Below are 16674 nucleotides of genomic sequence, written 5' to 3'. Positions count from 1 at the left end.
AATTCAAAGGCAATCAGGGGAGATGAGGGAAATCTGGAAGGAACAGCAGAAGTAAAGGTACAGAGGTGGGAGAGAGCACTATGTGGTCAAATTCCTCAAAGAGAAAAGTTTATGGGAAGGAACAATTAAAGATAAAGCTGGAAATCACTGACCTAGAAGTTAGGGAGTTTGGATGTCATGTGGTGTGTATGAAAGTATACTAAAAGAGAGTGTTAAGTGAAAGTTGACAGTTTGTTTTTGTTTTTCAGATTTAGGATTCAAAATCATTTCAACTTAAAAAGCATTTTAAGTTCTTGGGGAGTCACTGACCTTTTTGATCCACTCAAAGCTAACTTAAAAGGAATGTCAGGTAACAACTGTTCTTTTTCCAAATTTTTTGACATTGTGTTTGGGGCACTTTTATCACACTTTGATTAAAGAGTTCTCACTATTTCTAAAGAGCTTTCAGTGGAAAACAACCAGAGTTAACATTGCTTAAAAGAATAAAGTACTTTATAAAAGAATGTAATGCTTCTGATAACACTCACATTTAGGGTGAACTTTAGGGTAAAGAGGTGTTTGCTGAGACCTCTAAGTAGCATTTTCAGAGACCACCTTCCGAATGAGGTCAGTGGCCATGGGACACAATACAATTCACCCTCCTTTTGCCTTCCTGACAAAGGGCATGCCAGGGACACTGGCACAACAAAGCTCTTCATTTGACCTCCTGCTGCACAGACACCCTTTGTTGCTCCCCCTTCTCCCTCTCTCCCTCTACTTCCTCTGTCCTGTTCTAGAGTGATAAACTTGAAACTTTCCCTCATCCATACGATTTCCTTTCTTCAAATCATCCATCTGCCCATAATATATCCTTCTTTCCAGCATCCATATTGTATTTGTAAGCCTATAGCAGATGTGCTACTGTGTCAGTAGGAACGTCTACCTATGAACTGACAGGGAACTTGGATCTAACATTAAGAGAGTGGAATACCATAGCCTTATGTTGCAGAATCATCTCATGAGACCATTGACAACTCCGAGACCCTGGTTCTTTTTTGCTCAAGAGAGTAATAAATAGCTATGAAAAGTTGACACTGTAGCAGGCATATTCACTAGCCTTGGTGTTTTTCTTGCCTGATGAGCTTGATAATTTTAAATGCTAAAATCTCACAACACAAAAAATGATGCCTAAATATTATTCAGAGTCTTCTATTTTAAGCAGTCACAGGAAAAAAAAAAAGGCACTATGGTCAACAAGTCTTGCCCTGGGCTTTAGATGGTACCAGAGAGACTAAATAACAGTCATCAAATAAAATAATGTGTATGGAACTATTTAGAATATTTAAAATTCCACAAGCTCAATGCCTAAACAGACAAAGAGATTAACAAAACAAGTCAAATTTGGGCACATTTTCCAACTATGCTTGGCACAGAGGCTATCCAATAAATATTGTTGATTTGGTTGAATGACACACCAGAAAATTTCCCTCATGACACAGGCATAATACTGGAATGAAAAATCAGAACTTGCGTGCACTCTAACATGCAAAATCCAATTACAGTGTCTTCTTGCAACTCTGAGACTCAGCCATGTATCCATCATAATATTGATAGCAATATTCTTTTTTTTTTTGACCACCTTTATCAAAACTTTGAGATCATTCAAGACTTTTTTGCCATATCATTACATTCAATTAAATCTATGACTTATTGGTTTTCCTGTTACAGCTCTTAAATTCCTTTCCCTTTATGTCTAGGAGGTACATCTTAGAATACCATTAAAACTGTGTCCACAAACAGGACTGTGCTTAACCAACACTGGGTTGGATGCAGCAGCCTATTGGTAAAGACTTCTGAGATTCATAATTCCTGTTAATATATAACAAGCAATGCAGCTTTAACAGTTCCTTTTCTGGACACTTAATCTTTTTTTTTTTTTTAAATAATGCAACTCGAGAAAATAATAAGAATAATGAACAGCCATATACCAGAGACATTTTGTGGGGGTGGAGAGGGGAATGTGATCAAAAACGGGGGGGAGGGGGACTAAAGTGATAAAAGATGTACAAAATTATGTAAAAATAAACTGTTATATTATTAAAAAATAATAATAATAAAAGAAAAAAAGAAAAAAGAATGCAACTCATCTACTTATTTGTTGTTGAAATCAACAGAAATATAGGCTTATAGATCTAGCTTATTAATTATCAACTAGCAAATGCCAGATGTGAAATTTGCATTATATTTTCTTCTGATAAAACACACCAATCTTATAACCCCTCCTACAAATTTGTTGCTCAAATGCAAAGTAAAAGTTTATCATTATTCAGCCACTCCCATTCATTTACAAATAACCTACAGTTGCCTTCTGCTATGACAGAGAAGTTATGATGGACACTATATGACCCACAATGGCTAAAGTATTTACTGTCTGGTTCTTACAGTTAAGTTTTCCAATGAAGTGTTGCTTTCCAATACCTATATTTAAACATAAGAGACTAGTCACTTCTATGCCCAAGTACACTTTGATTCTAGAGACACGAACACTAAATCTAAGAAATAGCTTCACCATGCCTAAAATGGGGTAGTCACTACCCACATCTTGTGGAAGTGAAATTCTTCAGTATATAAAAAAGCTTTATCAGAGAATTCACAAGAGAGTAAGTGATCGGAACAAGGTGGCCACCCTTCTTACAATTAACAAGGGGTTACCAAGTAGTTTTGATCTATTGATTGAAATTCAACCTTAGGGAACAGTTGGTCTTTTCTTTCCATTTGGTTCCAAAACCCAGAATCATTCATCTTTCCCCATTTAAAATATCACTCTTTTCTTCCTACAACAACATCTTTTTTGTTGTTGTCTAAAGGACTTTATAGCTATGGTTTCAAAACCCAACTGGACCCAGCATGTAATTTTTCTTCCTGGCCTTCCTAAACACTGTGTTATGAACTTCCAAGAGTAGCCAGTTTCATTTACACAAAAAGAACTGCCAGAGATATGCTTCTTGAGTGAGCTGCTTCTCACAAAATCAACAGGCTTTTGGATTAAGAAACCTATGTTTCTTAAACCAAAAAATACCCTCATGCTCAAACATGAAGCTTTGAAAAAGCTATCTTGAGTTTTATAAGTGGGCAGTTTCCAATCCTTGTTTATTAAAAAGTAAGAGGTCATTAGTACTACAATTTTGCAGAAAAAAGAAAACTCAGTGGTTGCCATGTGTTTGGGGCAGGAGAAGTAGTAAAGTGAAGTATAGGGATTTGGCGGGGGGGGGGGCGGGTAATTAAAACAATTCTTTATACTCCTTCAGTGGTTGATACATGATACTTCATTTCTCAAAACTCAATTTATAGTACAATGAGTAAGCTTAGAACACTAAATTAAAAAAAAAAAAAGATTTAGAAAGTTGGGAGAATCCCACAATGAAGTGCAGGATGAAGTGCAGTGTCAAAACAACCTAACTTTATTAGAAATGTATGGCACACCCGCACTAAAAAGTGGGGAGGGGTGTTAACCCAAGTAAATTAGGAAATGGAGGCTATAATAATTATACAAGATCTCTGGAAAGGAGGAGGAGAGAGGTCAAGCAAGAAGCAACAGAGTAGCTGCAGCAACAGCAGTAAGAAGCTCCCTTTAAATGGGCAAAACACCCAGTTGTTTGGTTGCCTATTAAAGTTAACTTATGATGCACCAGATCAGACTGGTGAAAGCTGCATAGGTCATATCAAAATTGCAAAATATTGTCCTTGACTTTTGGCCCCTCTCCCAAGGTCAATTAGTAACCAACCATAGATAAGACACCATTGTGAAAATCCCAGAACCCAGGGGTGAAGCTGAAACATACATTTGAACCACAAAAACTAAGAATAGCAACAGAAAGGTAAGAGGAGCACTGCACTCTGCCTATATTATCCTTACCTCACCACCACAACACTAAGAAGTTCCCCCTGGATATATGGTTTGTCCAGTGAGGGTGTAAAAAGAAAGAGCCCAAGATGGCCATCTAGTTCACTACATATTATAGTACTCACCCTGGAAGGCCTACTTGGGATCTCACAGAGATCCCTGGGGTAATCCATGGCTATCAGATAGAAATAAAGGAAGTGAGACAATTATCTGTGATCTAACTTTGGCACATCATGTTCCTATGTATAGCAGTGCCTGAAAAGAGGTTCTAACCAGCACTAGAGGATCCAGAGTGTTGAGGACTCACAGAACCATGTCAGTGGCCCTCTCACCAGCGAGCTCAGTTGGCCTATGGAATGTTCTATCAAGTCACATAAACCAGCCAAAAGTGCCACCCAGCAGTAGAGACCAACCTATAACTCCCCCCAACTTCAGGGTACAATCTGTAGCCCTGCCTTAACAGAGAATCCAGCAACATCTGTATAGGAAGTACAGTATGAGATCCACCTGACCAGGAACAATTATGTTCTGTCCAATTATGGAATCCATCCAGTGGCATCAGTCTGCCAAGGGAACATGGCCTACAACCTTACCCAACTGGAGGTGAGTGCAGAGCCCAGTTAGTGGTTCCATCAGACTGGAAGCATAGACAAGGTCTGCTAAACAAGGAATCCACCCAGTGGTCCAATGCTTCAATGCAGAGTCCAGCCAACAGACCCACTCAGCTGCAGGATCCAATGAGCAGTGCCCCCATATCCTCAGAACATAAGCAGTAATCTTGATCAATTAGAGATCCCAATAGCAAGTCCCACTGTCCACATATGCAGCCAGCTGATTGGTTTTCCCTACTAAAGTCTGGAAGAGGAGACCATTTACTAAAATGTACAGATACAAAGGCAAGAAATCAAGAATCATGACAAACTAGGTAAACAGGACACCACAAAAAAGAAAATTTGAAAATTCCAATAACTCATCATAAAGAGATAGAGATGTATGAGTTGTCTGACAAAGAATTAAGAACAATCCTCTTAAAGAAGTTCAGTAGACTCCAAGAACACACAGACAAAAAAAGGTAGGAAAAAAATGTGTGACCAAAATAAGGTCAACAAAGAAGTAGAAACCATTAAGAAAGAAAGTAAAACCTTAATAATACAGAGTACAATACTGCATTAAAGAATTCAATAGAGAGCTTCAACAACAGGCTCAACCCAGCAGAGGAAAGAATCAATGAAGTAGAAGCTACATCATTTGAAAATATTTTGTCAGAAAAGGAAAAAAAGAATGAAAACATTAAAGTTTATGAGAGCTGAGGACCCCGTCAAAAGAAACAATATACATATTAAGGAAATCCCAGAAGAGAAAAGGGTAAAATGTCTATTAAAGCAATAATGAATGAAAAGTTCCAAAACTTGGGGAAAGTACAGGATGTTAAGCCTCAAAAGAACTACACTAAAAAACACTGTAATTGTGAAAATTCAAAGATAGAAATTTGAAAGCAAGAAAATATTTAAAATGACTCATTCATACAAGGAATGCCTATAAGACTATCAGTGGATTTCTCAACAGAAATTTGAAAGGCCAATAATTGGATGATATCTTCAAAATGTTGAAAGAAAAAACTCTGCCAACTTAGAATAATATACCTGCAAAGTTGTCCTACAGAAATGAAGGAGAGCAGGACTTTATCAAACTAACAAAATTTTCTGAAGCTAATACAAGGGAGTGCACCACCACTTATGCTAAAGGATATTTTTCAGGATAAAATAAAGATGTGAATTAGTGCTGCAAAAACCTATGCATGTACAAAAATCACTGGTACTGGTAAATGCATAATTGTTTTCCACTTAATAATAGAGATGTGAGAAATGCATTAATAGGTAAATTTGTCATTGTATGGTCAAGGGTGTACAGTTATACTCTACATAATGATATTTTGGTCAACAACAGACTGCATATGATAGTGATCCCTACATACAACCTATGTGTGTAGTAGGCTACACCATTTAGGATTGTGGAAGCACCCTCCTCACATGTGACAAAAGTTGCTTAATGATACATTTCTCAGAATATACTACTATCATTAAGTGACATATTAACTGTATACATATTTGTATCTGTATACCTATATATCTAGGTATACATACATACATGTGTATGTGTGTATAAGTAAATACTGTCATTAAAAAAAGGAAATTGTGCCACTTTCAACATGAGTAAACCTTGAGGTCATTATGCTAAGGCAAATAAGTCAGAGAAAGATACTGTTATCTCACATATATGTGGAATCTAAATAAAACAAACTCATAGGATAAAAGTAGATCATTAATTGCTAGGGAGGCAGTGAGGGTACAAAATTCCATTAAAAGATAAGTTCTGAGCATGGTGATTTTACTTTACTTTGTTGTATAATGATAACTTGCTGAGTAGGTATTACAAATTCTTAGTATGCAAAGGAATTCTAACTATGTGAAGCAATAGATGATTAATCTTATTGTGGTACTATTTCCTCAATATATACATAAAACAAATGAGCTAGAGGAAAATGAAGAAAGCAACTAGCCATAGTTTAATTTTATATTTTTTTAGTTTTCTCTTTCAGTATAAGTACACAATTTGCAAAATCTACAATGTCCCTACATATGATCATCAGCTTTTCATAAAGCTCTTTTGGCTTTTCAGTTATAGTTACTATTAGCAAAGCTAGGATGTTCAAAAGTTATGACTAGATTTGCTTCTAGTTATCTTCCTAATCTTACACTCACTTGTAAAAGAACAAATTGTATGCTTACACAATATCAAGTTATGAAGATTCTTTAACATTTTGAGAGTATGACCAAGCACACACAATGCATGGATAGTCTCTACCAACAAAGGGTAAGGGAGCACTGGGGCAACCGTTTGGATGAGATTTGCCAGACACATTCTGTGTTACTCGCTTATGGTCTACTACAACCACCATTTCCTATGTTCCCCAGAATGCTAGTCTGTTAAAAGTTGGAGACAGGATGGTATAGGTGGTCCATAGTTAAACTGTATGTATTAGCCCTTCTGTAGAGATTCACTGCCAACTTGCGCAAATAAGCAATTCAGTTCCCTACTAAAAACAAAATCACAAAATTACTCAACCTGCATTTCTCATTTTAATCATGGAACCCTTTTTACAGAATAGCACCTATGAGCAATGCTGGGAACAAATTTTGGAAAAATGGTTTGTGCAACCCTCAAAGGCAGCTGATAGCAGTGCAAGAAAGGATGAACCCGAGGCCAAGAGCTAAAGTCAGGAAAATCTGTGATTGGCCTCTTTTCATGGATTTCATTAGTTGCATACAATTTCAACATCTATTTAACAAAATTAAATGGATAAGCACTGTAATACAAGACCAAGCAAGAAGACACAAACTCACAGAAGACTCCTAATTCTTATTTTGATCACAACTGTTTGTCTTCTGAAATGTCAACTCTTACCAGATAAAATTTAAGAGATGTAGATTCTAAGACATAACAGCCTGTATCTTGGCATATAGCTATATGAACACATAAATGTCAGTTATTGGAACGTTTTAGTCTGAGGAGTAAAGCTATTTAAGTGAAACTCTTCAGTTGCAATCTGAAGATATTTAGATAAACAGACTCATTCATACCGACTGGTCTTATTTCTCACACTGTGCAAAGGTGCCTGAACTCTGAATACAGACATATTTAATGTATTTAGCTATCAAAGGTTTTGTAGTGGTGTCTCTATTCCCATCCCATCAACATTTATTTTAAAAAGTTCAGATACCATGCTCGGTATTGTCACAGGTAAGAAGTGACCAACTAGTACAGTCTTCTCAGGACTATCATCAATCTATTCTTAATCCACAAAATTCTATTTTTGGTACTGCATTTCAGCTTGGTGAAATAGTGGCTGATTAAGGGAAATTTGTTTCTTAAAAAAAAAATCCTACAGAATAAAACCAATTGCTAAACTAAGCTAGATTCTTCCTTGCTTGGAACAAGTGACACTAGATTATTTCCATTATTTTCCCCTTCCTTTGGTCCTTGTCTGGGTTCCTTCACTAATACCAGGAAACATAGTAAGAGAATATTAAATTCTTAACTCCCTGCATATAACTTATTTACAAGATGGACGAAATGTTCCATATTCTATATTCTGGATTGCTTTTATCCTCTCACAACATCCATTTGCCATCTCCTTCATATGCATGAAAAATGAAAAATAATTAGCTGAAGGTGAAACAAAGCAGCTTCCCCCAATATACATGTACCTCAAAATTATTAATATTTATGCTATAGGTTCCTTTCTAGTAGCGCACTAGTTAGGTAGAATATGCGTTTCAATGGGTAATAGTGTTTTGTGTGTGCATAGATGGGATGGAAATGGACACTACCCTATCAGGACTTCCTACTGAGGGTGTGGCCTCATTTTCTTTAGATTCTAGCCCACGAGGCAAGTTAATTGCATAGTTGTAATGCCTAAGTACACATTATGCAGTCATGCAGCATTAGATATTGAATATGCTAATTATATCTTCTAAAGTCCACAGTATAAACCTGACTTAAAAAACAGCTATTAAAATATAGAGCAAGAAGCCATTCAAGGGAAATCATCTCACCTTGCTGAAAATGCTGGGCTCCAGAATCCAACTTTAACATATTCTCTACCAATTCTTATGACCACTGATGTTTTAAAAATATTGCCAAAAAATGTATTTTTGGAAATTACTGAAAAGAAAAAAAAATGGGCATAGCTTTGCATATTGAGGGATATTAATTTATTGAATTTGAGGTTTTAAGTTTTATAAAACATTTAACTTAAAAATCCCCCAAACAATTCTTTCCCAAGCTACACAGTAAGCAGCATAAGATATAACTAAGTATACCCTTTAAGTATACCCTTTAAAGTATACTCAAATTCTTAAGATGCATAAAAAAATGCAAGTCACATTTTTATCACTTCTTGGGTTAGGCAAAGATAGCTTTTGTGATACAATCCACAAAGGCGAGATTAAGGTTTCTGAGCAAGGCACCAAGACATCTAAAGCCACAGGTATGTTCACAAGGAAAAGCCAGCAATTCTGTGGAGTTTTCGTCTCTACTTCTGTTAGATTTATCCAGTTCTAGTCACATTCCTAAACCTACCCTTTAAAAACTCCAAGTCCAGATGTAGTGTAGCATTTAAAAAAAAAAAAAAGTTAATGGAAAGTTTTCAAAAAGTATAGGGAAATTTACGTTTATTTTGAAAAAAAAATTGTACTATTATTCCCATAAAAAAGAATAATGCTGAAAATAATGCTCAGCAAAGAATTTATTTCGAGTATTTTAAAAATAGGACACAGGATTGGTTAAGTGGTACCTTAAAAATCTCCCCATTTGACACGGGGATTAGGACTGAGATGAAAAAAGGCACAACATGATGTAAAAATTATTTTAAAAACTCCCCATTTGAAACCTATCTTAACATTAAAAGCAATGAAATATTTAGATGTTTTTATTTCTTTAAAATCAAGGGTATAAAATATTAGGATGCTTTTCTTTAAAAATCAAGGGTACAGCTGACTCTACACTCAATTCTTTCCCCAAATGAATAGAATTTCAATGAAATTCTTCTAATCTTTCCTGCAGCTCTATTGTTACTGGAAAGTTCTCAGATTCCTATTTTTAAAGCAGATGGGCCATTCATCTTTTTCCTGAGAGAACCCAACACAGGTACTACAACATTTTTTATTATAGGATATAGATAAGTATTTATGAGCATCTCTCTAGCAACAAGAGCTCATTTGTACATTGTGGTCTAAACCAAGCATTCCTGCTAGCTAATTTCTATGATTGTTCAGGAATATCTCAGTTCCTATGTTTTATATCCTAAGGGGAGTATTTCATGAACAACAAAGGCTACTGCTATTTTCCATGGTTTGTTGCCTTCTCTTTATCTCAGCTCACTTGTAGTTAATGTAGTTTTGTTTTTAATTTGGTTTTCTATTTCTGGCAAGATGGAAGAACCATCAAGATAAGGCTTGGTTTGTTTTTAAGTTGTTGCCTAGCTTTCTTGTCATAGTAGGAGAGAAGAATGAGTTTCTTCAGGCCACTGGAATATAGAAGTATTTCCCTACCTGGTATTCTTGTGTTCTAATAATGTACGTAAATTTCTGTTCTTTTACAAGGTTGCTGAAGATACACAAATATCAAATGTTTGCCCTAATACTTTGAAGTCACAGTATATACAACTTCATCTTAATCCACAGAGGATGGTACAGGCAAGCCTTAGCACAAAAGGACAAACATAAGTCCTTTAAAGGTCAACAACATTGAACTAAGTATTCGATTTATTTCTAATTTCCCCTCTCCCATGCCCCTGGAAAATTATTTATCAACCTACAGAAGAGAGATTCTCAGTAAAGAGTTGTTGGCAAGTCTAAACAATGTGTTGAAAAGAGATAGGATGAAACAAGACTAACAAAATCAAGCAAAAGTGGATCTACTTTAACTAAATGTCAGGCATTATTTTTATTTATGGAGAGAAAAAGTCAAAAGTTAGAATAATGAAAATTACTCATAGGCTTTACACAAATTGTTAAGGAAATACTGTCAACATCATTTTTTCTGAGAATCATTTGCATACTGCTGTAACGTGCTAGAAATCAAAGGAAACTTGACAAAAAGGATGAAGATTACCATTCACTAGGAAATAATCTAGTTTGAGATTATTTTGGGAGAAAAGTCCTTCAACAGAGTACACCCTCTTAGTATTTCATCATCCCAACCACGTATTAGATAAAAATGTCACTTATAGCTTAGAACAGAACTTACAAGAGAGCCCTCTCCTAGAAAGGATGTATGTCAAAAATGAAAGATGGAATCTCCTCCTTCAAGAAACAGAGACAGAACTAAACAGAAAGGTCAATGCCAAAAGCTGATAGCCAGTAAAGATTGATGGCAGTTGAAAAGAAATTTCTTTTTTGGAATTTAATTGCATAAATATGATATAAAATCTCTGAATTAGTGAAGGACACAGCACTATTTCGTAAGAGTTTTCAGAAATGCTTTAGTATACAGAACATGTAAGGCTAACCAAAACCAGTTCCGTAATCCATCACATATGTAAATATAATCCTTATCAATTTATTTACCTCATTTTCCAGGAGGTACTTGCCCATATTGCACAAGGCAAAGTGGTTACTCTTCTGGTGACAGGGGTATTGAAGAGTTAGAAACCAGCTTCAACCTTCAGTACACCAAAATGACAAATCTTAGTGATAAGGGTAAAATAATGATCTAATCAATTAACAAATGGGACATATATAGGAACACTAAAAAAAAAAAAAAAACCAATCTTATCTCAAGATTAAATAGTTGGACAATGACACTTGGTGAGCCTAAATTCATTCATTGATCTAAAATGCCTAAAAAACATGATGATCCCTTTAAGATCCTCCCCTTCTCCTTTGCTTATAAAAATGCTACAATGTTTCATCAATATGCCCATTTTTTCTAAATGTAAAAAGCCTGCAAGAGACCGGCTATTAAACTTGTTTCAATGGGTTTCAAACTTGGTGAGTAGGTGTTGGGATGATAGTGTAGAGAGTATGGAAGAAGATAAATTAAGGACAAAAAGAGAAGACTGAATGAATTACTTCTTCCCAAATTCCTCTATGGTTCATCGCAAAAAAAAAAAAGAGTATTAAGGTTAAGGTTATAAAAAAGCATTGTTTCATGAGCAAATGTAAAATGGAAATAAGAACATTTTGATAAGAAAAACTGTTAAATATGGGAAAGACTGAATCCCTTTCTTGAATATTCATCTCAAAATCTAAATGCATCATTTAAGACCAGACAATATATTCTGGATTTTGGATAGCTCTTACTGAATTTAGCAGTGTGACCTTAGGTAATTTACCTGAACAATTCCACTTATTAAATGACATCCTGCTTTACTTAAAGGTATTTTGTAGAGGTAAAAAAGGTTTAAAGGATTGCATATGAAAATATAACATCACATTAAATGCTTCCTTTTCTTGACAGGATTTTTCTGTTCAGCATCTTAAGGGTATTAACCCCCCCACACACCGCCCCCTGACTAAATTAACAGATCTTGAGTATGTCCTCAACCTCCATATAGGCTTCTCTTCACAAAAAATTACATTTTGCTATACCCTTAAAATTAAAATGCCAACTTGTAAAAAGGGTATGTGACTTTCAAATATTATGAACCTAAACAAACTTCAATTTTATTATGTTTCTATCAATCAATTTGCCTCTTTTAATCTAAATAACCTAACCTTTTCTACTGGTCACCCCCCAGTACTACAAGGCACAGCAGTGATCTATGAATGGTAAATTAGGTCCTCAGTTAGGACACCTGAGGCCATTTTGACTAAGGGTGGGAAATGAATAATGCCAGTTTTTTTCCTTTTTCTGGGTAACTCAGGGGGAAAGCAAAATGAACAAAGTTATCTTAAATGCATTTCCTTTCCATTTAGTTTCTACATAAAAGGAGAGTTTACATATGAGAGATGAATCAAGAAATTCCCTTTGAACCCCCAAAATGTTGTGGGCCTTATGTAAGCATGGCATCAAGCTGCTAAAGGAGAGACATTAAAGAGTATGTGGTGTACCCAAACTTACCACTCCCTAAATAACAGCTTCAACTTAGTGCCATCCACAATCCTAATGAGAAGGGGAAAGGAATTGAAGGAAAATAAGGAACCAGTAATGTCCAAAGGTGTCTGCTTTTTAAACAGTTTTAAGAGTTGGTTATCTCTCTGCCACAGACAATTGTAATTTCCATTATCTAGGCAGATATGAGAGTATGGTGTGGCCAACAAAAACTAATAACATATAGCAAAAAGACAATGCAGATTATGTAACAAGTAATTACAGATAAGTTTAACAAATATGAATTTCAAGTGGTGCATTTTTCCAATGCTTTAAAAAGCACGGCCTTTAAAATTCCATTATCTTAAGGTCGTTTTAAATGATTATTTTAAATGTGATTATTTCCTAAACCACACAAGAGTAAAATAGAGCATTTATTGATGGAATAACAAAAGTGCTTTTCTTAAATATTCTTCAAAATACATTTGTACAACTTACAATAATATATCCAAAATAACTGTATATACAAAACATTACCTAGTTTTAATGTATGTGCTTTTTTCCCCAAAAATTACAAAGTAACTTCTTTTTATTATTTTTTTTTTGGCAAAGTTCAACCTTAACAGAGGTGACAATTTTAAAGGTTGGTTTAAGAAAATAGAACCTGAGGGAAATTGACACGCAAGAGTCAATGACAAGCAAGAGATTTGGAGGAATATTTTTAGTTTGTTAAATAAAAATGTTTTTTAAGAGTGATACTTTTCACATTACAAAAATAAACCAAAATGAAGTAAAGGTCACTGTAAAATGATGGGAAAAAGGATCTGTAGACTTGCTCTTAGTATTTCAAATAGCCAACAATGCATGTCAAAAAATGAATGCAAGATCACAACAGTCTTGTATTTACTTTGTATTTGGAGAAGATAGTGAAATAAGTGGCCACATTCTGTTCTCTTTTAATTGCTATTAATATGGTTGATCTGATTGGCTCTTCGATGAATTTCATCCAAGAAGTTCTCCAGTTGTTCTATTAGCATTCGTTTTTTAAACCTGTATAAAAATAAGTAATATTACTCTCAATATCTTTTGAATGGATAGTCATATATCAATATAATTCTGTTTTAGAAAAGAGATGAACTCTTTGGGAAGATTTTCCAAACTGAAATGAAAATGAAAAGTCAACAACAATGTAAAATCTTTTGGAAGATTAGTAAATTATTTTATCAAAGTGGTATTAAAGTATGTTCCAAAATAAGTAATCCAGGAACAATAGAATAAAGGTTTTTCCTTTCAAAAAAGAAAAAGATATAACTAATATATACAAGGGTCACAAATACTCTAGAGGAAAATTTTGGCTCCCAAAGTGATGACTCCAATAGCTTCTTCTTATGCTCTTTTAAAAAGCTGAACAGAGAATGGATAATGCCCCACAAAATAAGACATTAAAGTTGGACAACAGCATTAAAAACTATGATGTTCTACTAATACAATTTGACAGCTAGCAAATCAATGATAAAGATGATCTGTAGTATACGATGTAACAGTCAAAGACCAACTAGTAGTTTAAAAAATGTGTAACACAGTAGAAGAAAATTGTATTTATTTACATAAGGATCAATGCTTTTGATGTTTTTTAGAATCCAATCTATACCTCTTTAATCTATATTCAATAAATTAATATGCACATCCACAACTCTCTAAAAGGTGGCAGAAGTGGAATATAGCTATTTCCATGATGAAATTATGGACTGACAGAATAAACATTAAGCAGAACAGGTTAAATACTCAAAAAAAGTTATGTTCTTATCTTGATCCCTCAACAAATAGCAGTAAAATTACCTGCTCTTATCCTCTTTTTAAAAGCTTTTATGTATATCTGGATGAACTAAAAGTAATGGGTATATTTCTATCTAGAGGGTCAGATGAGATAAAACCTAAATTTCCTTACAATATAAAAATTCTAAAAGTCTTGAAGGAAAAATAAAAATAAATGCTTTGGTACTCACTAAAGGGACATAACTATGCTTTCTAGATAATTGCCCTTTGTTGATACCATTTATAGCCTTGATCCACACATTCCTTGTACTAAGACACAGAATTCTGGACTACCGAAGCAATCAGAATAAGGTTCAACCTGTCCCACTCTGGTTCCGTAATTACCCGTTTGCTCACATTATGTACAAATAAACTGCACTTAAATATTGCCTTTCAAGGGTATTTCTAACAACTGATTAGTGACTAGATAAACTGGGAATTCATTTCAACATCAATTCATAATGCACAATAAATATTTACCTTGATGCTTCTTTAATGACATTTTGTAAAAATATTAGTCTTGTTTGTAAACTGCCTTGCACATGCTTCAATAAGGTGAAGATCCTTTCATATTCTTAAACAAAAAAGTAAAAAGTAAAAAGAAAAATTAATTGGTTTTCCTTTGCACTTATTATTCCATATTTCTCTACTGCAGTTTACTTTGTTAAGATGTGACAAAAACAAAAGATATACATAAAATTTTGCTACTTAGCGAGTTACAATAAATGCATTTCACTGTATGTCAACAGATAAAATAACTTATCAACACTACTTTTATGACTGAAGTTCTCATTAAAGTGTCAAGCATAAAGGTTAAGCATGAGTAGACAATTTTTTTTGTAATGCCATTGAAAAGTAGTAGTGGCCTTTACAAAAACCACCTTTATGATTATAAATTATGGCTAACATTAGAGGAGGGAGAGAAGAAAATATGTTAAAAAGTACTATTTTCAATTTCAAATTTCCACATAAAACTTTTGTCAGAGACTACCACATAGTACTTACCTTCCTAAATTTTATGAACTTTACCACCCACTTCTGGACCCATGGGTCATTACACCATCATAACAGTTCATTTATCAACATGCTCTGAATGAATGCTAAATAAATACTAAAAATGTGCTGCTCAGTGTACTTTTGTATTCATATAATAGACAGAAATTCTCATAGATTTTTTTTGACCTATATATATCCCTATTCACTATCATAGCTTATGTCTTAAACACAGTGGTAGCACCATGGCAAGCATTCAAGAGATATGAAATTAATATTTACTGTCTTTGGGAAATTGCTACAGTAAAATCCCAGTTGCTGGCCAGAATACCTCAGACTTTTGGTTTCTGTCATTACATGATGTGTATTCTGTCATTACATGATGTCATTACATGATGTGTCATTACATGATGTGTAATTTATCTGTGTGTTCTCCGTTTTCAGTCCCTCCACTTATAACTAGGGGCACAGTAGTTTGGAAATAACAGATATAAAGTGTTTGTCAACTGAATGAAGAATCAACAGTATACAGCTCACTTTTTTAACACAAATCTAGGATCAGATCTATGTTGGTCAGTTAATTTGACTAATTTTTTGAGCACAGACAAAAATCAGATATGACTAGTCTCTAATTATACATACTTCTTCCTGGCTTTCGGATCTCTTTCATTATTTGTGCTTTTAATTCAGTGTTGATCTCTTCATGACTTCTGCAATGCATCAATTTCTTTCCTTTGTTGAGGGAAGATGCTGGTATATTCTCTTCAGGACATTGTTCTTTATCTCTTGACTCCTCATGATTTTCTAAAAATCCACTGACAGTGAGGTCATTAGTTCCTAGGTGGTCATGACCAAGAGCCTCTGTATGATTGGTTGGTCGTTCCAGTAAACTGGCAGCAGATGATGTTGAAAATTCAGTATCCATAGCATTTGGTGTAATATCTGATGAAAGTTGGTCTGCAACATGATTTTCAACCACATCATCTATTGTTGAATCATTAGTGGCTTCTGAAGCTAAAAACAAAAATAAGGTAAACATGATGAGAGAATTTTTAGGCACACAATAGAGAAAACAACAATTATTATAGCATATCACAACTTATTTCCTTGATTTATATAATTAACACATAATAATATGGTTCTTAGCTGTGCTAAAGAAATGGATCTCAATATGAAAAACTGATAATATTTTCAAAATCCATGTAATTTTAGATCTTAGATGAAGAAAAATAAAAAGCCAATTTCTACTGACTTATTTCTCTATTTTATTATATGGAATTTTACTGGGCCGATAAGTTTTTAATGATCCAGATATACATAATCAAGATTTTTGTGGTAACTTTTTCCTTGGAGAGTCCCAGTTCTTTCCAACTACTCCGACTTTATAT

General features: G+C 34.4%; 2 protein-coding genes across 5 annotated transcripts in view; one reads left to right on the top strand and one right to left on the bottom strand.

Annotated features, from left to right (window-relative positions):
- SERPINE3 (serpin peptidase inhibitor, clade E (nexin, plasminogen activator inhibitor type 1), member 3) overlaps window positions 1–9677 on the top strand; it is a 41209-nt gene extending 31532 nt beyond the window's left edge. Inside the window, 4 exon segments of the mRNA XM_012723175.1 lie at window positions 249–349; window positions 8853–8933; window positions 9509–9600; window positions 9603–9677. Of these exon segments, the coding sequence (XP_012578629.1) occupies window positions 249–349; window positions 8853–8933; window positions 9509–9600; window positions 9603–9623 (295 nt within the window). The 3' untranslated portion in view covers window positions 9624–9677.
- The window catches only part of INTS6 (integrator complex subunit 6), a 98232-nt gene that overhangs the window by 5904 nt on the left and 75654 nt on the right, over window positions 1–16674 (bottom strand). The window contains exons 16-20 of one of the 4 annotated variants that reach the window (XR_001145334.1): window positions 15929–16300; window positions 14774–14867; window positions 13386–13528; window positions 12509–12550; window positions 11014–11108 (exon numbers count right to left, since the gene is read on the bottom strand). Coding sequence is in view for 1 of the 4 variants with exons in the window: in XM_004680237.2 (XP_004680294.1) it covers window positions 13435–13528; window positions 14774–14867; window positions 15929–16300 (560 nt within the window). In the remaining 3 variants the exon portion in view is untranslated. Of the gene's footprint in view, window positions 1–11013; window positions 12551–12899; window positions 13529–14773; window positions 14868–15928; window positions 16301–16674 lie in introns of those variants that run through there. The other 3 variants (XR_001145333.1, XR_001145335.1, XM_004680237.2) reach the window with 3 other exon arrangements.

This window comes from Condylura cristata, unplaced genomic scaffold, assembly GCF_000260355.1.
Source record: "Condylura cristata isolate star-nosed mole 26May11 unplaced genomic scaffold, ConCri1.0 scaffold00010, whole genome shotgun sequence".
NCBI lineage: Eukaryota > Metazoa > Chordata > Mammalia > Eulipotyphla > Talpidae > Condylura > Condylura cristata.
Note: the sequence above shows the minus strand (reverse complement) of the source record. Positions and strands in the feature narration are given on the sequence as shown.